The sequence below is a fragment of the Hyla sarda genome, chromosome 6, assembly GCF_029499605.1.
Source record: "Hyla sarda isolate aHylSar1 chromosome 6, aHylSar1.hap1, whole genome shotgun sequence".
In the NCBI taxonomy this organism is placed as follows: Eukaryota; Metazoa; Chordata; class Amphibia; order Anura; family Hylidae; genus Hyla; species Hyla sarda.
Window position 1 is genome coordinate 202,846,530 of NC_079194.1, and position 21,220 is coordinate 202,867,749.

The 21,220-nt window shown below is 42.9% G+C and overlaps 1 protein-coding gene and 1 long non-coding RNA gene across 3 annotated transcripts; one reads left to right on the top strand and one right to left on the bottom strand.

Moving 5' to 3' along the window:
• The first annotated feature begins 6 nt into the window (after window positions 1-6).
• On the top strand, window positions 7-20,091 carry OGFOD1 (2-oxoglutarate and iron dependent oxygenase domain containing 1). Of its 2 annotated transcripts, XM_056526268.1 has the most exons (13): window positions 7-240; window positions 1,204-1,349; window positions 1,967-2,013; window positions 3,097-3,197; window positions 3,444-3,560; window positions 5,073-5,164; window positions 6,244-6,372; window positions 11,292-11,405; window positions 14,328-14,407; window positions 14,663-14,895; window positions 16,336-16,464; window positions 16,668-16,726; window positions 18,774-20,091. In XM_056526268.1, exons 1-13 carry the CDS (start codon window positions 84-86, stop codon window positions 18,933-18,935), a joined length of 1,566 nt encoding a protein of 521 aa, XP_056382243.1. In that variant the 5' UTR covers window positions 7-83; the 3' UTR covers window positions 18,936-20,091. The 2 variants fall into 2 exon arrangements, with proteins under 2 accessions (XP_056382243.1, XP_056382244.1); XM_056526269.1 differs by lacking the exon at window positions 14,328-14,407 and having other exon boundaries at window positions 14,772-14,895.
• On the bottom strand, window positions 12,232-18,412 carry LOC130276630 (uncharacterized). Its single transcript, XR_008845196.1, has 4 exons — window positions 18,319-18,412; window positions 14,692-14,880; window positions 14,004-14,239; window positions 12,232-13,521 (listed from the first exon to the last, which is right to left on the bottom strand). It is a non-coding gene; the product is annotated as an uncharacterized LOC130276630 (long non-coding RNA).
• Window positions 20,092-21,220: the final 1,129 nt, after the last annotated feature.

Below are 21,220 nucleotides of genomic sequence, written 5' to 3' on the forward strand. Positions count from 1 at the left end.
GTCGTCATAGCACTGCGACGCTTTCCTGAAGGCTCATGGGAAGTGTAGTTCTGGTGTAGAGCTAGAATTCTTTCACTTGGGACATGAGTGGAAAGAGACTGCAGCAGCTAGGAGACAAGGGTGGAGGGAGTAAGAGAGGCAAGCGAGAGGTGAAGGCTGAGCTGTCCGCTGCTCTTAAGGTGCAGGCTGGACGTGACGAGGCCAGGAGAGCCTGGGAAAAGAGGGAGGCTGCCCAGTGTGGTGAGTATTGACACGTGTGGCTCTACTGTACTACAAGGGACTGGGTCACTTCTATGTCGCTGCACGAATAGACATTGGGATAAATGGTCCAGATTGGGATTAGGGGGGGGGGGGGACACACTCAGTGACAATAGGTTGTAGTGTAAACATAAAACCATAAAAAAGGACACCAACACATTGAGGAGATATGCATGGGGTAGACTAGTGTATCCAGCCAGGGTGCCTCTAGCTGTTACAAGACTACAACTACCAAGGCTGTCTGGACATGCTAGGAGTTGTAGTTTTGCAACAGCTGGTATGCCCTATAGAAAAAAAAATCCATGCACCAACATGACACTGGATACTGATATAACTGCAGGTAAAACAAGAGGGAAGAGCGCTCCATAGCGTAAAACCGCCACTGTAAGGTTCAGATAAGCGTAATGAAAGACCCTTACCAAAGGAGGTCACACACAACAATGGTCTGCGTGGGTGAGAGAACAAGCTTGGTCTGCAGCCTTCCCAACCTCGACGTGATACACTGGGAGAAGGACTTCCACAAGGCGGTAGGAGATGTCGGCGCTGATCAAGATCAGACACGTCCGATGAGTAAAAGAACTTTTGTTATTGTTCAAATGCAACGCGTTTCACCACGCTTGCGCGGTTTTATCAGATTCCTGATGAAGCCGCACAAGCGCGGTGAAACGCGTTGCATTTGAAAAATAAAAAAAGTTATTTTACTCATCGGACGTGTCTGATCTTGGTCAGCGCCGACGCCTTGTGGAAGTCCTTCTCCCGGTGTATAACTGCAGGTAAAGCGTCCTGTAGAGGAATGTATGTTGGGGTATTTATAGCAGCATTTTGGGCTGTAAAACCTGTCAGCAAGCCCCTTTATCTATTTAATGAGGTCTGGGCCTCTGATGGCTGCGCTGCATGATATATGGACTGAGTGAATATTAATTGTGTCATTCTGTTCTCTCCTAGGTTCTGTTGTCTTGCATTCTGTCCCCTTCCAACATTGCATTATCCATTCCTTTTTTGAAAACACCAAATTCCTCGATGGGTTAAAGGAAGAATTACTGACCTTGAGGTTCCATGAAAAATCTAATGATCTGTACAAATTCCAACAGGTACAATAACAAGCAACATCTGGTCAATGGGGGAAATTCATCAAAATCTGCGCTGAGGATCAGATCACTTCAGAAATGAAAGTTGACTGGTTGCTATGGACAACTTGTCGACTTTTCCTCAGCACAAGTTTTAATGAATCTCCTAAATGTGTCCATGTTTTCTGCAGAGCGATTGTTTTTACCTAGGCTACAACCATTAGATTTTTTGTATTATGGAAGTAGAAACTATATCTTCTATTGGCAAGGGAGTGCTGCCACCACATGGCTAAACCTGACATTGCAAGAGTTTTTTTTTCTTTTTCCCAAATGTTAATAAGGCAAACCTTTATTGGAACATACTTCTTTACAATAATAACAGTGCACTAGGAAATGCAATTTTAGCTGCTATACAACTTGCCACATTTGCTAATATGACACTGGTTAAATCACTCTATACAGCCATGCAAGTGATCATGTAAAGAAAAAGAGTCCTGTTTCTAACAAGTCAGGGAGTTGGATGAGCTTCCTTTTTGTCCTGATTGGCATATTAGGTTCCTTTAGTTCATCTTTAACAAGACATTATGAAATAGGAATATGTCCTTTAATTTGCATGACTTTTATATTTATTCGTTTTGTAGTCTGAGGATCTGAAGAGCAGGAACGAACCACACATCAGTGCACTCAGGTGAGATGACTCTATTGCTTACATCTTGATATCATATATTGGAACTCTTTTTATCTTGAGAGCTTAAAGGGGTATTCCGGGCAAGAACATTCTATCCCCTATCCAAAGGATAGGGGATAAGATGTCTGATCGCGGGTGGCCGCTGCTGAGACCCCCCGCGATCTCCCTGCACACCCGCTTTCTATGCGGGTGCTGAATCTCCAGTTTCAGAAACCTCTGGGTTTCCGGGACTGGGGACATGACGTCACGCCACGCCCCCTCCATTCATGTCTATTGGAGGGGGCGTGACGGCTGTCACGCCCCCTCCCATAGACATGAATGGAGGGGGCGTGGCGTGACGTCATGTCCCCAGTCCCGGAAACCCAGAGGTTTCTGAAACTGGAGATTCTGCACCCACATTCTACTGGTATATCGCGGGGGGTCTCAGCAGCGGGCTCCCCGCGATCAGAAAATGTTTTTGCCAAGAATACCCCTTAAATTACTTTTTCTTGCCTATAACTGTATTCTGCACTTCAGCCACTTCCACCTAGGCAACAGACAGTCTCTTGATTCCCGTCCGGTAATCCAGAGCGGCTATTGGTGGCCAAATATTGGAGACAAAGTGGAGAGCTGGTCTAGTACAGAAAGACATTTCCTGTTTTAGTCTATGGGAAATATACCAGTATGCTTAGGCTGCGTTCACACCGGCGTTGTCTTTATCCATTGTTCTGCTTTATAAATGGAGACAGCAGATCTGTTACAAACCGGATATCATTACTTTATTGGGGTCTGTCTGGCTTTTAGTATGACGTCCGGAACTTAACCAGACAAAATGGTGCAACATGCTGCACCCAACTGAGCTCCCAACTCAGGTGAGAACCCAATCTTATTCTCCATTTTATCTCATTTGCGACCTCTACATTAGATTGCAAATTGAAGCTCAAGGTTTCCCTTTTGGCCATACTTGGGAATCCAGAGGTGGCATATCTTCTGGATGCGTTACATATGTCTGTAGTTAGAATACCCCTTTGCTTCATGTATTTCCAGCCCCCATTGCTTTGGCACGCTACCATATCACTCTTGTCTGGTTGTCCTCTTGTTTAGGGATGTCTTGTTTGTGGATTTTCGGCAATGGCTTTCAGAGGTGACAGGTGTCGAGTTGGAGAGAACTGTAGACGTATCCTGCGCTCAGTACAACTACACAGGTAAGTGATGGGCACGTCATGCATCACCAGTCTATATAGGAATATGATGTTTTAAATTACATTTTAAGAAAAACTGTCCCTATATAAAGGAAGTGTTATATGTGTAGTACTAACAAATGATTCCTGACCCTCGAAGACCGAAGGACAGTATATGCTGAAAAATCATTGACCCTCTGTAAAATAGTTTTTGTATGTGGTATTTACAAAACTTTCTATTAAATGCTATTTCTTTGTGACATCGCACAGATACTCTGCTGTGCCACGATGATGAACTTGAAGGGAGGAGATTTGCTTTCATCTTGTATCTGGTTCCTGAGTGGTCTGAGGCAGATGGGGGAACTCTTGACCTCTACAACACTGATGGTATGGATTTTTGCTTAGTATTGTATCTACAGGTTAAGGGTTTTGCAGTATTGTGATTTCTGAATGTATACCATTAGTTTTTTGATTAGATATATCCTGTGTAATGTAAGCTGATTCTTTTTTGAAAACTAGATACAAGAGCCAGGTAAAAAAATCATATTTAAAATAAAAAACAAAAAAAATCAAAACAGATTGTTAGTCCTTTCCAAAAGACCTAATTTCTTCTCTTAACACACCATGCTAGAAGGCCTCACAAGGGTCCAGTTAAAGTGGCACTCTTAAATATAGTTCAGGGCAAACCTATCAGTGCCCTTGGACTTGCCTAGGCTACCTCCCAAAATACTTCATGGTTCCCAAAAAGGAGGAAATTGGACATATAAAGTTCCTTGGGATAAGCATACATGCATAGTAAAGGCACTGGGGGAGATTTGTCAAAACCTGTGCAGAAAAGTGGCCCAAAGCAACCAATCAGATTGCTTCTTTAATTTTTATCAAGGTCTCTGTAAAATGAAAGCGAACTGATTGGTTGCTATGGGCAACTGGACATCTTTTCCTTTGCACAGGTTTTGATAAATCTCCCCCACTGTGACATAATGGTGCTAGTATACCAAGCTAAAAGGTAAATCAGAAGTGAATGAGAAAATAAAGTGCATCCAAATATTCTGTGATTTATCACAGTGATTTCAGGCACCCCTGGGTCACCACTCCTTAAAGGGGTACTCCACCCCTAGACATCTTATCCCATATCCAAAGGTCGTGGGGGTCCCGCCGCTGGGGACCCCCGCAGTATAGCATGCAGCACCCACCTGTTTCTGCTCTGGAAGCGCTGGAGGGTCTGGGTCCCGACCACAGGAACGGAAGTTCGTGACGTCACGCCCCCACCCCCTCAATGCAAGTCTATGGGGGGGAGGTGTGACGGCCGCCACGCCCCCTCCCATAGACTTGCATTGAGGGGACGGGGCGTGACATCACATGGGGGCAGAGTCGTGACATCACGAACTTCCGTTCCGGTGGTCAGGACCCAGACCCTCCAGCGCTTCCGGAGCAGAAACAGGTGGGTGCTGCATGCTATATTGCCGGGGTCCCCAGCAATCAGACATCTTATACCCTAACCTTTTGGATAGGGGATAAGATGTCTAGGGGTGGAGTACCCCTTTAAGGACCTCTGCACCTCAGACTTTAACACTATTACTATCACAGCGGAATAAGTGATATAGTATTTCGCATAAGTGAGTTTGAAGGTGGGCTCGTGCATCATAGTCACGTCAACTCTCTCAGACCAGTTTCACACCTTACTTCCCATATAGGGCAGCGGAAGGGAAAGCCCTGCATTCCAGCAAAATTCCACAGTGTATTTCCTGCAACGTGACATATACCGCAGATGCACTACCCTACCCATATAGATATTTAAAATTAGGGGAATTTTGATGACCGCCATCAATCTGGAGAAAGTAATGAGTACCTCATGTCTGACTAATATGTACTGTACCCATTTGTCATATTCTTTTACAGAGAGGACACAACCCGGATTTATTGTCAAGTCTCTTGTTCCATCTTGGAATACATTGGCTTTCTTTGAGGTCTCTCCAGTTTCTTTCCATCAGGTAGGAAATCTAAGATGTCCGAGCAAGTTGAGCAATAACATACATACTTTTGATAATTATGTGATATATCCGTCCTAAAGGGGGTTTGGCATGCTCTAACAAATACTTTTATGCAGCGTTAAAGGGGTACTCCGGATAGCAAAAATGATGCATATTTTGTCCTCTCATGGTTATACCAACACCGTACACTTTTTACCTGTAATGGGTCATTTTTCCTGTTGGAATATGCTTTGACAGGAAGAAAGTGAAGAAAAACCTGCCATCCTCTGTCCACTTTGTCCCCCTCAACATAGATCAAGATCATGTGACACGTTGTCCTAGCTTTGTGTCCTTGCCTTGTAAGCCACACCCCTTTCTAATGTCATACCAATAAGCCATGCCCCTCTCTATCATAGCTTCTATGCCCCTTATGACAGCCTTTTTTATCAGTCTTGGCAGTGAAGAATTCAGTTTTAATAGGGTGTGCAGCAGGGCTCAAGTCCTGCAGGAATGCATGGGAACGGAGTTCCTGCACTTTTTCCGGAGCAGGAACACTGTTCCCATTAGCAGGAGTCCTGCAGGACCAGCCCTTGAGTGGAAATCTTGGGTGAGTTTTTTTTTCTCAGGATTTGACCCCTGGTGTGCAGGAGGAAGAGGCAGAAAATGGGGCAGAGGATGGCGGTGCATTGGGGAGCAGTTATAATGCAGCCAATCTATCATCAGTGGGATCTTTCATACAAACAATTCCACCAGTAACATGCCAAACTAAACCGTAATATTGAAGATTTTTATTACAGAATACAGTGAGTTTACACAAATTTACATTTTTGGCAGATAGTAGTATGCTATTGGCCATCACAATCAATTTTCCATGTATAATTATTAAAAAATAATTTGCCATAATGGCTTTTATCTCATGTGTATGGGCAGTTTGCCCTCTCAATGTCTTATTTACCTTGGTGCTGCTTTTTAAGAGTTATTGTTCCACATAGCTGACCATTTTCAGTTGGGTTTGTGGTCTAATTTTTGCCAATTTGGGGTTACCCCTACACATAATTGTTTCCTGTTTTTAGTGTGTATAAGTTATCATTGTTTTGCAGGTTTCAGAAGTGTTAACTGAAGAAAAGTGTCGTCTGTCAGTCAGTGGATGGTTTCATGGACCATCTGTGGAGCGGCCCCTACGATGTCTGGACCCTGCACCTATCCGTAATCCCCATATCCCTCGTGATGTAAGATTGGAAAATTGTTATGTGATCATCTTATTGACTTTTAAATGAAATGTGTCACCAGAAAATAACCTGTTACTTCAATCAGGTTTTTATGTTTACCATATTTTTTTTAAGAACTTGTGGCAATGTTTTTTTCCAATTTCCATTTTTATAATAATCCTGAAATCTTGCCATATCCATTCTGGTAACTAAGCCTTGCGTCCCTTGACAAAGCTAGTTTACTAGCGGAACATTGTTAAGGCTAGTTAATGTGTTAACCCAGACAGCAATTCTAAGTATCACCTCCATGTTCCAGCATCATGTCCAAACGGCTAAAGATACAAAAATGTTTGTTTAAAGTCCCATACAAGTCTATGGGAAATATATGTTACTGCATAACTTCCAAACGTCTGGAGATATTTCAATACCTGATACACATATTACGGGTTGGGATAGGAGGTCGGGATAGGAGGAATTAGGAAGGAAAAACCGGGCAACGCCGGGTACTCAGCTAGTCCTATATAAAAAACGGAATCCACCCTGAACGTTCAGTATCATTCACAGTACTACTGGAATTGCACTTCAACACCACCTAGTGGGCAAAATATAGATTACACTCAGTATACTGTCTGAACATTTTAATACGTTTGTGTTTGTCTATAGGGTAATTCCCACTTAAATAGGATATAATAAAAGTGAAGGGTCTCTAGCAGAGGGTTTTTTCCCCGCAGGGGGGTAATCCCCAAAAGGATTGGTAATTGTTCCATTCTGGTACTAGGCCCAAAACTTGGCTGAGACTTTCTATTCTGTACAGTCTTGGGTCTCAAACTCAAATTATCTGGGGGCCACTGGAGGTAGCGGCTGGGTGAGGCTGGGCCACATGCGCCCCTCACATATAATGCCCCCATCATGCGCCCCTCACATATAATGCCCCCATCATGCTCTGAATTTAACCCTGTCACACACTGTGTCCTATAAATAGAATACTGTCACACACTGCGCCCTTTGAATTTATACACATTTCAATGGTTCACGCCTTCACCTCCCTTTCCCTCCATTACTGTGCCTCCTGCCTGCACCTCCTTCATAACTGTGCAAGATTGTGGAACTGTAATGGAGAGGAAGGGGGGATTCAGGCATGAGGCACTTTCCTCACACCCTTTCACTGTGCCATATTCCTGCACTCCCTCACCCCCTTCTCTATATTACATGCCCCACCCACCCTAAAACAACCACTATGTAACAGGCTCGTGTGGCTCCACTGCTGATGTTTGGCCGTCTTCAGTGCGGCGCAGCTAGACTCCGCCCACCGAAGTACAAGCATACAAGCTCTACATCCGATGTGCGGCAGCGGTCACACCACTATAAGCTCTATTAACATTGTTCTGTGACCGCGGTCGCAGCAGCAGATGCAGTGCCACACCTGGTGGCCTATGCAGCAGGCCACCTATGCAGGCCTCTGGACCTATTTTAACATGGGGGCCTGGAGCTGGAGCTCCATCCGGCCCTGTGCATAGGGCAGAACAATGTGTTTCAACGCAAGGACTAGCGTCTTCATCAGTTTCAGAATCTAGTCCTGGCGTTGAAACGCGTTGTTCTTATCAATAAATCATCTGAACAATACCTCCTACCATTGACTGGAATCCTGTTGCACTGGTGTATAATCCTTACGGAGAGTTGAAGTGGTTGAAGATTGTTATACGCCTATAAGGTGGAGGGATCGGCTGCATTTGGAATACTCCCTATGCCTACATCAGTGTTGTGCCTGTATATTGCACAACCTAGCGGGTAAGCGCTTCCAGTATATTTTAACCCCTTAGCGACGCAGGACGTAAATGTACGTCCTGGTGAGCTGGTACTTAACGCACCAGGACGTACATTTACGTCCTATGCATAACCGTGAGCATCAGCGTGATACTCGTGTCATGCGCGGCAGGTCCCGGCTGCTGATAGCAGCCAGGGACCTGCCGGTAATGGCTGACATCCGCGATCGTGCGGATGTCCGCCATTAACCCCTCAAATGCCGTGATCAATACAGATCACTGCATCTGAAGCTTTATGGACACTAAAATGGATAATCGGATGGCCCGCAGCACTGCCGTGGCGATCCAATCATCCAGCATGGCAGCCGGAGGCCCCCTCACAAGCCTCCGCTGCCTTCCACCGGTCTTCTGTTCTGGTCTGCGATCAAGCAGACCAGAGCAGAAGATGACCGATAATACTGATCAGTGCTATGTCCTATGCATAGCACTGAACAGTATTAGCAATCAAATGATTGCTATAAATAGTCCCCTATGGGGACTATTAAAGTGTAAAAATAAAAGTATAAAAAATTTGAAAAACCCCCTCCCCCAATAAAAATGTAAATTGTCCGATTTTCCATATTTCACCCCAAAAAGTGTAAAAAAAAATTGTATACACATATTTGGTATCGCCGCGTGCGTAAATATCCTACTATTAAAATAAAATGTTAATGATTCCATACGGTGAACGGCGTGAACGTTAAAAAAATAAATAAAAAAAATAAAGTCCAAAAGAGCTGCTTTTTTTTATAACCTTTTATTGCAAAAAAAAAAAGAAAAGGTACCGTATTTAAAAGTTTTATATAAGCAAATATTGTATCAATAAAAAGTACAGATCACGGCGCAAAAAATGAGCCCTCATACCGCCGCTTATACGGAAAAATGAAAAAGTTATAGGTCTTCAAAATAGGGGGATTTTAAACGTACTAATTTGGTTTGCAATTTTTGCAACAGTTTGCAATTTTTTTCTTTTTTAGCGCAACAATAATAAAGTATGTTATCATGGGTATCATTTTAATCGTATTGACCCAAAGAATAAAGAACACATGTCATTTTTATTGTGAAAATGAAACCTATTGCAGTTTTCTTTTTAATTTCCCCACACAAATAGTATTTATTTTGGTTGCGCCATACATTTTATGGTAAAGTGAGTGATGGCATTACAACAGAGAACTGGTCGCGCAAAAAACAAGCCCTTATACTAGTCAGTGGATGAAAATATAAAAGAGTTATGATTTTTTGAAGGCGAGGACGAAAAAACGAAAACGTAAAAAGGAAATTGTCCTTAACCCCTTCACGATGAGCGACATACATGTACGGCGCCGCGAAGTGTAACTTGGTACATGTACGTCGCGGGGTTCCAGGAGCCCCACGTCACCGGTAGCGGTGATCAGGCCGGGATGACTGCTGTTATCTAACAGCAGGCATCCCAGCACATGGACCCCCAGCAGCAGGGACCCCCCCATGACCGCGATGGGCGCAAATCGCAGGTCAATTCAGACCTGCGATCTGCGCGATTCCGGGTCATACGGGTCACTGGTGACTCGGTGACCCGGAAAATAAGAGGGATTGGGGGTGTCCGAGACACCCTCGATCCCCCTGGAGGGATAGGAGTTTGGTGGCAGGGGTGCCACCCCTCCTATCCCTGCTATTGGTCGGCCGAGCGACCGACCGGTAGCAGACCGGGGGAGGGGAGGTTAAAGTTTGGTTCCCCCGCTTTGCCCACCTATCGGTGTCCGGGCAAAACGGGGGAACTGTCCAGGGAAGGTCGGCGCCGAAGGTCCCTTACCTGGATCCCGGAGCGCGATCCTCCATGCGGGGATCCCCCACGTGCGGCGGCGGCAGCATACATCCGGGTCCTGCTAGGTGAGTTGTTGCCTAGCAACATCCGGAGGGCCACAGTTTACAGTGGTCTCTAAACCGTGGCCCTCCAGATGTTGCAAACCTACAACTCCCAGTATGCCCAGACAGCTGTTTGCTGTGTGGGCATGCTGGGACTTGTAGTTTTGCAATATTTAGAGGGGTTCAGGTTGTAGATCACTAAGTGGTCTCAAACTGTAGCCCTCCAGATGTTGCAAAACTACAACTCTCACCATGCCCAGACAGCAGTTTGGGCTGAGTTCTTAAGGGGTTAAACGTCTGAATCTCAGATAATTGCACTTTGAAGCACTTCCCCTTTTTGTTTTTTTCTTCAAATATTAGACAGGAGCACAGTGAAAGGTGACTCCATTAAGATAGATACACAAAATGATTTACTAAGAGTGTTGTGTAGGTTTCTTTGTGGGTTTTCATTCCCTACAGTTTTTTTTTCCACAGTATTTACTAAGGTTTTCCTACATTTTGCACTTTTCCCTACATTTTGCTTTCTTTACACATGTTCTGATCTGTCTGGTTTTCCATAGTAAATATGTTAGGTTTTTGTGAAAATGTCGGACATGCCCCTTTTCGGCAGCCACACCCACTCCTCCCGGCAGCCACACCCCTTTTTCGGGTTTCCTCAGTAAGGGAGTGTTCACACGCTATTACTAGCAGCGGGTTTCATGCTGCGGGAAACCTGCTGCGAGTTACACTACCATTGATTTGAATGGGTCCACAGACAGTCCGCAATAGTGTCAGATTTGTGGACTGTACGCGGACCCATTTATATCAATGGTAGAGTAACTCGCAGTGGGTTTACTGCAGCGGGAAACTTGCTGCTCGCTACTAGCGTGTGAACGCACCCTTAAATGGAGAGTTAGTCGGGTTTTTTTTCAATTCTGGTGCAATGCTCGAGAATCTGGCGCACAACCCGTCAAAACATGTCGGGTTTACATTAGTAAATCAGGGCCAATAGATTTTGCTTAGGGAACAGCCTTCCCCTCCCTGAAAAGGTCACAATTCATCTGAATGGGACAGGTCCTGTGCATTGTCGTCTATGTCCTTGGGTCCTGCCGTAAAGTACATCACTAAATGCAGTTAGAAACAGCTTAGGTAAAATTGCTGCCCCTAATAATAATGAAAAAAAAATTTACAATCAGAAAATGGAAACAAATATAAAAAAAAATAAAAAAAAGTTTCAGTATCTGGCTCTAATCGGGAAAATAATCTAAGTGACACATTCCCTTTATTTTCTTTCTGAATTATTCTTCTCGTTGACAGCATGAAATCCTGTATGAATGGATAAATCCAGCGTACCTGTCGTTTGAATATCAATCACAAATTCAAGAAGAATTTGAAGAGTCGTCAGAAATTCTTTTGAAAGACTTTCTTAAGGTTTGTTTTACAACTGTTGGGAAATAAAATAATTTAAAGGGGTATTCCAGACAATGCTGTATGCCCTGCAAGAAGCTCCCTGCTATTACCTCTGTCCATTTCAGGAACTGTCCAGAGAAGAAAAGTTTGATAAAGGGGTACTCTTCCACTCTTCTTCTACACAGGTTTTGATGAATCTCCCCTGTTATATTTTCAATTTAGGTGTTATAAGAAGGAAAAAGGAGACCTACCTGATGCATTATCTGCGTGCATGGAACTCCTGCAATCTGAAGCCTTCTTCTTGTTGCTTTCCCACCTTTCTGGTCTCAAGCTGCATTTCTTAGCTCCAGACAATGGAGATTCTGATGAAGGTGAAAGCTCTTCTGGAGGCAATGCACAGTGCTCCCTGCTATTACCTCTGTCCATGAAAGGTTTGAAAAAGGGGGAACTCTGGTGGTAAAAAAAATTTTTTAAATCAACTGGTACCAGAAAGTTAAACAGATTTGTAAATTACTTTTTGTTTAAAAATCTTAATCCTTCCAGTACTTATCAGCTGCTGTATGCTTCACAGGAAGTTTTATTTCCTTCTGGAGTTCTTTCCAGTCTGACCACAGTGCTCTCTGCTGACACCTCTGTCCATGTCAGGAACTGTCCGGAGCAGGAGAGGTTTGCTATGGGGATTTGCTTCTACTCTGGACAGGTCCGGACATGGACAGAGGTTTCAGCAGAGAGCACTGTGATCAGACTGAAAGGAAATTCAAAAGGAAAAGAGCTTCCTCTGGAACATACAGCAGCTGATAAGTACTGGAAAGATTAAGATTAAGTAATTTACAAATCTGTATAACTTTCTGGCACCAGTTGATTAAAAAAAAAAAAAAAAAATTCCTTTAACCCCTTGCCGCAAAATGCAGTTTATAAATGGCGCTGAGCTCGCATCATACCCGCATGGTCCCCACTGCTATCAGCAGCCAGAACCCGTGGCTAAAGCTTCCCGGCAGCTCGGTCTGGCTGATCGGGACTATCGCGGTAAAATCGCTATGTTCAGACCAGCTAGGACGCAGCAGGAGGTTACCTTACCTGCCTCCTGCTCTTCCGATGGGTGATTGAAATCCAGGCTTGAGCAAACAGCCACTGATAACACTGATCAATGCATTGCAATGGCAGTGATCAGTGTATTGACTCAATGTACTGCATGTTATAGTCCCCTATGGAAGCTATAACACTGCAAAAAAAAAAAAAAAGTTAATAAAGAGGATTTAACCCCTTCCCTAATAAGTTTGAATCACCCCCCTTTTCCCATAAAAAAAAAAAACTGTAAATAAAAATAAACGTGATATCGCCGCGTGTGGAAATGTCCGAATTATAAAAATATATAGTTAATTAAACCGCACGGTCAATGCTGTATGCGCAAAAAAATTCCAAAGTTGTTATACCATAAAAAAAATGAATAAAAAGTGATCAAAAAGTCCGATCAAAACAAAAATGGTACCTATAAAAACTTCAGATCACGGTGCAAAAAATTTGCCCTCATACCGCCCCATACGTGGAAAAATAAAGTTCTAGGGGTCAGAAAATGACAATTTTACACGTATACATTTTCCTGCATGTAGTTATGATTTTTTTCAGAAGTAATACAAAATAAAACCTATAAAAGTAGACTATCATCATACGGACCTACAGGATAAAGATAAGGAGTAATTTTTACCTAAAAATGTACTGCATAGAAACGGAAGCCCCCAAAAGTTACAAAATTGCGTTTTTTCTTCCATTTTGTCACACGATTTTTTTTCCCCATTTTGCCGTAGATTTTTGGGTAAAATGACTGATGTCATTACAGAGTAGAATTGGTGGCGCAACAATTAAGCCATAATATGGATTTTTAGGTGCAAAATTTAAAGGGTTATGATTTTTAAAAGGTAAGGAGGAAAAAATGAAAGTGGAAAAACGCTATGTCCTTAAGGGGTTAAGGGGATTTGTTACTGCTCTGAAATGGACAGAGGTGGTACAGAGCACTGTGTCGGACTGGAAAGAGCTGCATGACTTCCTTCTGAGTATACAGCAGCTGATACATACTGGGAGGCTTACCACATCTGTAAATCTTTCTGGTACCATTTGATTTCAATTATCTCTCTACAGACTAAAAAATAAGAAAAGTGTTAGGGGTCAAAAGGGGACAATTTTAAGCAAAACATTTTTTTCATAAAATAAAGCCTATATAAATTGGGTATCATAATTGTATGAACCTAGAGATTAAAGACGATGGCCCAGATTTATCAAACTGTGTGAGAGAAAAAAAATTTAGTGATTTTCCATAGCAACCAATCACAGCTCAGGTAACGAGCTCTGGTAAAGTGAAAGCTGAGCTGTGATTGGTTGCTGTGGGAAAATTACCCCATATTTTCTCTCACACAGTTTGATAAATCTGGGCCAATATGTAATTTTTACCAAAAGTGCACTGCGTAGAAATAGAAGACCCCCCCCCCCCCCAAAATGCTAAATGGCATTTGTTTCACCCCACAAATAAGTCATATGTGTCTTGTTAGGCAAAGTCAGCTTTCTCAGTGTTTTCTTTTAAAGAGAAACTAACAAGTAACCTGAGTAAAAAGATGTTTTACTTACCAAAATTGGTTGAAATAGCCCCTGTTGCTAGTATGCAAATTTCCAACTCCGCACAATGGAGGCGGGAGCCAGCTTGCCAACCTTTTCTTAACTTCGTTCCCTTTGCTCTTCGTTCCCTATGTCTGCAAATCTTGATAATATTTATAATTCTTCACTCTCATGGCATTACGACGTGGGAGGAAAGTGTGCTCTCTCCGAAGAGCGGAACGATCGCATGGGCACAGGCTCTCGCATCACTAGGACGTGATTGAAGAATTATCAATATGTAATAATTTATATTCCATTACTTTTAAGAGTCATGTAAGAAAAATGTTTCATTTTCAGGAGGAGAAGTTTAGGGCTGTTTGTTCAGCCCTGGAGACCCACAACATTGATTGGGAACTGCTAGGCCCACCCAACAGAAGGTGAACATATGGATTTTGGAAATCTGTTTCTGTTATTTGTTTGTACTCCATATACAATGGGGAAGATACTGTATATCAAAACCGGTGTAGAGGAAAAGTAGTGCAGTTGCCTATAGCAACCAATCAGATCACTGCTTTAATTTTTCAGGTCTTTTTTAAAAATGAAAGAAGAAATCTGATTGGTTGCTATGGGAAACTGCACCACTCTCCTTCTACACGTTTTGATGAATCTCCCCCGTTATCTTTTTGATTTAGGTGTTATAAGAAGGCAAAAGGAGAATTACCTGATGCATTATCTGCGTGCATGGAACTCCTGCAATCTGAAGCCTTCTTCTTGTTTCTTTCCAACCTTTCGGGTCTCAAGCTGCATTTCTTAGCTCCAGACAATGAAGATTCTGATGAAGGTGAAAGTTCTTCTGGAGACAATGCAAGGTCCTCATCACAAAGAGATGGAGCGGAGAACGCTGGTCCTGCTGCGGAGTCAGAAGGTGAGTAGAGGAGCTATTGACCTTATTTGCCATGCAATGGAATTATACTTCACCTCTACAGTTTACGCCTTGCAAGAGTTTTAACAGAGATGTGCACTAGAGCCCTGCATGGGACTATTTTCTCAAGTCCACTCCGGCTGGATTTCTGACCATTACTGCCCTCTCCTGCAAGATGTGTGTTCCGCTCCCGCAACATGGGTGTCCATTCCCGCCTGCACACACTAAGATCTGTCAGAGCTTTTAGAGATATGAGCCCCCTGTGGCATTTCAGAGGCTTACAGGATTTTGCGGGACCTGCTATAGGTTCTGTGACCGACGGCAGCAAGCTCATTACAGCCCCCTAAGAAAGCAGCGAATGCGCACGTTTGAGGTCCAGGCTTCACTCGGTTTCTTCAGCATGGGTAAGCTATAGGCAGCATTATATGTCACTTATTATTACTCTTGGATGTATGGATGATTGGCAGGAAAGGGGAGAATAGGGTCCAGAATCTTGGATGCCATGACTAACTGTGGTTTATGATGTGTGTATGATCCCCTATATAATCTGCATTCTTAATTATTCTACAGTTTTTCAGTTCCTGATTGTTGTGCACTCACTATATGATATGAGCTGCCCATACTGTTGTATCCACTATGGTAATAAGTGTTGTGGTGGTTTGCACATCTGATCTCTACTTTGCATCTCCTATTGGAATTGTATTGTCTCTTTAAATAGTGATATTCAGTATAAGTAATTATATTTTATATAGTTACGTGTGGGTTGTAAATGCTCGTTTTTCTAAGTGTACAAATAAACACTCATGTACGGCATAAGGCGTTTTTTCTCCCGACTTTGTCTCATGTGATCAAGACAAACTTGCCATATGAGTATATGAGAGTGTCTCGAACACGTGACACAGGGGGGGGGGGGGATTCACTGGGTGAGACTTGGTCAGAGGAGGATGTTGGGAATTTGGCTCAGTTTACTTTTTGTGTTAATGACAGCATCAGAATGTGACAGATGCAGGTGTCATAGTGCAGGCTGGTGGAGGTAGCGTAATGGTGTTAGGAATGTCTTCTTGGCACACCCTGGGTCATTTCATACCTGTGGATTGACATTGGGTGTATAGTAGCTCTCAATTATACAGTATACATCTTCTGTACTGTTTTTTTAATCTGTACTAGGATGAGCCGCTACCTTGTAGTTGTCCACAGCCTGGTTTGAATTAATAAATTCATGACTATTGCAAAAAGTTAACCAGACTATGGCATACCTACACAAAAAAAAAAAAAAAAAAAGCTTCTAAAGCAAAAGTCACAATGAAAAGTTTCTAAGCAGCAACTTAGCCAAAGAAACACCACACAAACAGGGTGAAACCAATGATAAGTTGCCCCCATTGTATCTTAAAGAACGACAGCATGTATGGTTTATGTGTTTCTTTGTATATTTCTCTGTTAAAGGTGACAAAGTTCCTACATGCACTGGAGAACTAAGACACTGGGAGCATGGGCACTACACCATGATACATGACAATGATCCTGAGCGACAGGAGTTTGCTTTAGACCTGCTGCTGTTTTGTGGATGTGAAGGTAAGTGGTTGTGGCACAATGACTGGGGCTACGTTGTGATTTGAATTGTTCCTTATGGTGGGGGGAAAAAAGTCAAACAATTCCTTCCACTTAGCTGCTCCTTACTGATAACTGCTGTCATATCTAGATATATTACCATTTCACCACTGTTTTGGGGAAGAAATGTATTTCACCTTTTAACATCTTTTCATTTTCTGCTCCAGACTGGGAAACCGAGTATGGAGGATTCACTTCTTACATTGCCAAGGAGGAAGATGAAGAGGTAAATATGGGTGGTTTCCTGGGAATAATATCTGCCCTAAGAGTTTACTAGTCAAAAAGGAAACAAGCCTGATAGAAATTCTTAGCATGTTGTCTGTCACTGTCATGATGTGGGTTATTCTGCTCTGAGTCCCATTGATTTTAATTGGATTGTTCTGCACCGTGCACATGAAGCAATTTCCCATTTCCGGCATCTGCAGAAACATCGAACCATTCAATTTTTCTGCATATTCGGCTCATTGCCATGTATAAAGACAGCACATTTCCAAGTGGTCCTAGTACCGCCTAATCCAGCAAATGGGGAATGTCCATGTGTTTTTGTTTTTTTTTCCGGTGGCAAATAAAAAAAAAAATTTTTGGTGGCTAATTTATGCTTGGAGAATCTTCTCCTCATATATGGTCCGCTTCAGCTGTATCTCAGATTGTGAACTTTAAAGAGTCTGTCATCTCTGAAAGACCCCTGAAACTACATCAGTTAGTAAATAGCTTTAAAGGGGTTGTGCGCTGCCCTGCAGTTCGGAGCTCCACTCACAGCGTCCGGAAGTTCATTACTCCGAACGCTGTTGTGTGCGGGCTTCCGTGTTCACGGCCGGCGGGCGTGACGTCACACCCGGCCCCTTCGTGACGTCTCGCCCGCCCCCCCCCCCTTCCCATAGACTTTCATTGAGGGGGCGGGCGGGACGTCACGAAGGGGCCGGGCGTGACGTCACGCCCGCCGGCCGCGAACACGGAAGCCCGCACACAGCGTTCGGAGTAATGAACTTCCGGACGCTGTGAGCGGAGCTCCGAACTGCGGGGCAGCGCACAACCCCTTTAAAGACACCAAGTCTGAATCTGTAGTTGTTATCTTTCTCACGCAACTTATCGGGGGGGGGGGGGGGGGGCACAGGTACAATAGTTATAGGCTGCTGACACTAATTTAAAAAAAATTATAATTGCCCTTACCAGCAGGCTTCACCCGCCCACTGGCACTTAACTAACCAATTTTAGTTATTTGTCAGCAGGAGGTAGACACAGGTTTCTCCAGATTACTTTCTGCTTTCAATTGTAGCTAGTTAGGCTTTTTTCTTTCTAAAGGATGGGTATGGTGGGTACTCTAGACCCACTCTGCTTCCCATGCAACCAGTGCACAACCTATATTATAGAAGCACTGTTTACACTAGGACACCACTTGTCTGACCCACCTCTGTGTGAAAACAGATAAGCTTGGCTGTGCTTTTGCCCTCATTTTCTTGTTTGGCTTCTCCTACTGCTTTTTTACCGACTGATTAGTTTAGTGCCGGAGGGGCCGACTGTTTATTTTTTTTTTATTTTTTTTTATTTGTGGCAGCAGCCTTTACTCATGGTACCGGTGTCCCTCAATAAAGATTACAAAAGAGATTTTACTTAAGTGAAAATCCTCTTTTCTACTCAAACTACTGCATTTGCAGGCTTACAGTAAGTATTCCTGTCCAGTATATTACTGAGCTTATTAGTCCTCCCAATGCAAGATAGTAAAAAGATTTATTAAAGGAAAACGGTCAGTAAACTCCCCACACACTAACCAGAGGTACTAGCTGATAGTGCGTGGACACTGATCAATTTGCTGCCTACCATGCCCAGATCCGTCCCGCCGTTCACCCGTTATCTTCATTCTTCTGGCTATGCAAATGAGCTTCTAACTGGCACTTCTAACTGGACACCTTCGGGCACTCGGATGTCAGTGCCGCTCATTTGCATATCCACAAAAAAGGATAACTGGCGAATGGCGGGACAAATCCGGGCATGGTAGGCAGCAAATTGATCAGCGTCCCCCACACTAGTGTGGGGGGAGTTTACTGACAGTTTTCCTTTAAACTGATTCAGAATCAGCATCTATTATCCTATATGGTGATTACGGTAGTTTATTGGTGGTAGAGGTGACAGAGTCCCCTCATGTGATTTCCTATATGACCTTGCATGTTTACTCCACACTGTGCTGGAGCTTGTCCCATGTTTCTTTCCCCTCCTGTGAAATTTTCATATTTGCTTCTAGCTAATCCTACTACTAAGCCCTTGTCTATCCACAGCTCCTTACAGTCTACCCAGAGAACAACTGCCTGGCCTTGGTTTACAGAGATAAAGAAACTATGAGATTTGTGAAACATATCAACCATAAGAGTCTAAAAAGAGATGCTAATCGCTGCAACCGCACAGGATTCTGGGATTTCGCTTTTGTGTACTATGAATGATAAGTCTGACTCGGTACATACTGTAGATTCTCTTCATGACTTTATTGATCCTAGTCAGGATGTAACCAGACCTCACTGATATGGGGCCGTGTTTTATAAGGTTCCCACTCCATGCAAATATGAAATCTAGTTTTTATCTAAATCTAATATTTAGGTTTCTAAAAAGTAAAGCAGTTCTAGGAAATAATGGTGATTTTTTTTCCTTGACATGTTTATTTTCATTGAGGTCATAGGGGCAGCAGAAATGTTTAGAAAATGTTTGTTTGAACTCAGCCTTCTGTAGGTGTTCCTCTTAATAAACATTTTTGTCATTATTATATCGGGCAACATTTGGGGCATAAAATAGTGGAACAGCAATATTTGTAACTTGTTACATCCACATATGGGAATAAGTGTCTGATCGCAGGATTCAACCGCTGGGACCACACTGCTCTAGCCGGCATCCTGCTTGGATGTAATGACAGGTACTTACAAAGTAAGTGCAGGGTAATGAGCCCCACCTCTTCTGTCTCTGCAGAGTCAAAGGTTTCATATAGACTGCATTAGGGGGACCAAATCATAGGAAAAGACGGAATTCAGAAGTTTGTACATGCTGCTGTGAGCAAGACAGTTAGTAAACTCTTGCACAAGAGGACATATTTACTATAGTATGAACCCAGTCCATGAACAAGAGTGCTAATATAATTCTATGAATGTGAATGTTTAGGCACACTTTAACATCAAAGTATTGCAATTAAGTTTGCCAATGGCAGTATGTTTGGTGTGAGGTCCTGGCATGTGGAGGACAGGTCTTAACCTCTTTCTCTTCACACAGCTCTAGCCTAATAATTCCTCTATAAAAGCTTCTTACAACAGACCAACATGGAAATTAAATCAGTGCTTTTATTCTTGTAGTGTCACACAAAGTGAAGATCTGTCATCTCCCTTTCATTGTTAAGTTCATTTCTGTAAGATCAAAAGGGAAGGGACGCGGCTTGGTGGGAACAGGTTTAATTAAAAGTAGACCTTATGTCTAAAGGGGATGTATCATCAGAAAATCATACAAGATTTTTACTTTAGTATCTGTTGGAAAGTGGCTTTGATCAATGATTCTTTCTAATATGAATTAGAAATTGAGGGGGGTATTAAAGGAAGTTTAAAAGAATTTAGATGTCTGCAACATCTGTATATGCTGTGTATATATATATATATATATATATATATATATATATATATATATACACACACACACACACAGTCATGGCCATAAATGTTGACATCACTGAAATTTTTCAAGAAATTAAAGTATCTCTCACAGAAAAGGATTGCAGTAACACATGTTTTGCTATACACATGTTTATTCCCTTTGTGTGTATTGGAATTAAACAAAAAAAAGGGAGGAAAAAAAGCAAATTGTACATAATGTCACACCAAACTCCCAAAAAAAGGTCTGTACAAAATTATTGGCACCCTTAACTTAATATTTGGTTGCACACCATTTGGAAAAAATAACTGAAATCAGTCGCTTCCTATAACCATTAATAAGCTTCTTACACCTCTCAGACGAAATGTTGGACCACTCTTCCTTTGCAAACTGCTCCAGGTCTCTCTTATTGGAAAGGCGCCTTTTCCCAACAGCAATTTTAAGATCTCTCCACAGGGTTCAATGGGATTTAGATCGGGACTCATTGCTGCCACTTCAGAACTCTCAAGTACTTTGTTGCCATCCATTTCTGGGTGCTTTTTGACGTATGTTTGGGGTCATTGTCCTGCTGGAAGACCCAAGATCTCGGATGCAAACCCAGCTTTCTGACACTGGGCTGTACAGTGCGACCCAAAATTCGTTGGTAATCCTCAGATTTCATGATGCCTTGCACACATTCAAGGCACCCAGTGCCAGAGGCAGCAAAACAACCCCAAAACATCATTGAACCTGCACCATATTTCACTGTAGGTACTGTGTTCTTTACTTTGTAGGTCTCATTCAGTTTTCGGTTAACAGTAGAATGATGTGCTTTACCAAAAAGCTCTATATTGGTCTCATCTGTCCACAAGACTGTTTCCCAGAAGGATTTTGGCTTACTCAAGTTCCTTTTGGCAAAATTTAGTCTTTTTTTATGTCTGTGTTAGCAGTAGGGTCCTCCTGGGTCTCCTGCCATAGCGTTTCATTTCATTTAAATGTCGAAGGATAGTTTGCACTGATGCTCCCGGAGCCTGCAGGACAGCTTGAATATCTTTGGAACTGGTTTGGGGCTGCTTATCCACCATCCGGACTATCCTGTGTTGTCACCTTTCATCAATTTTTC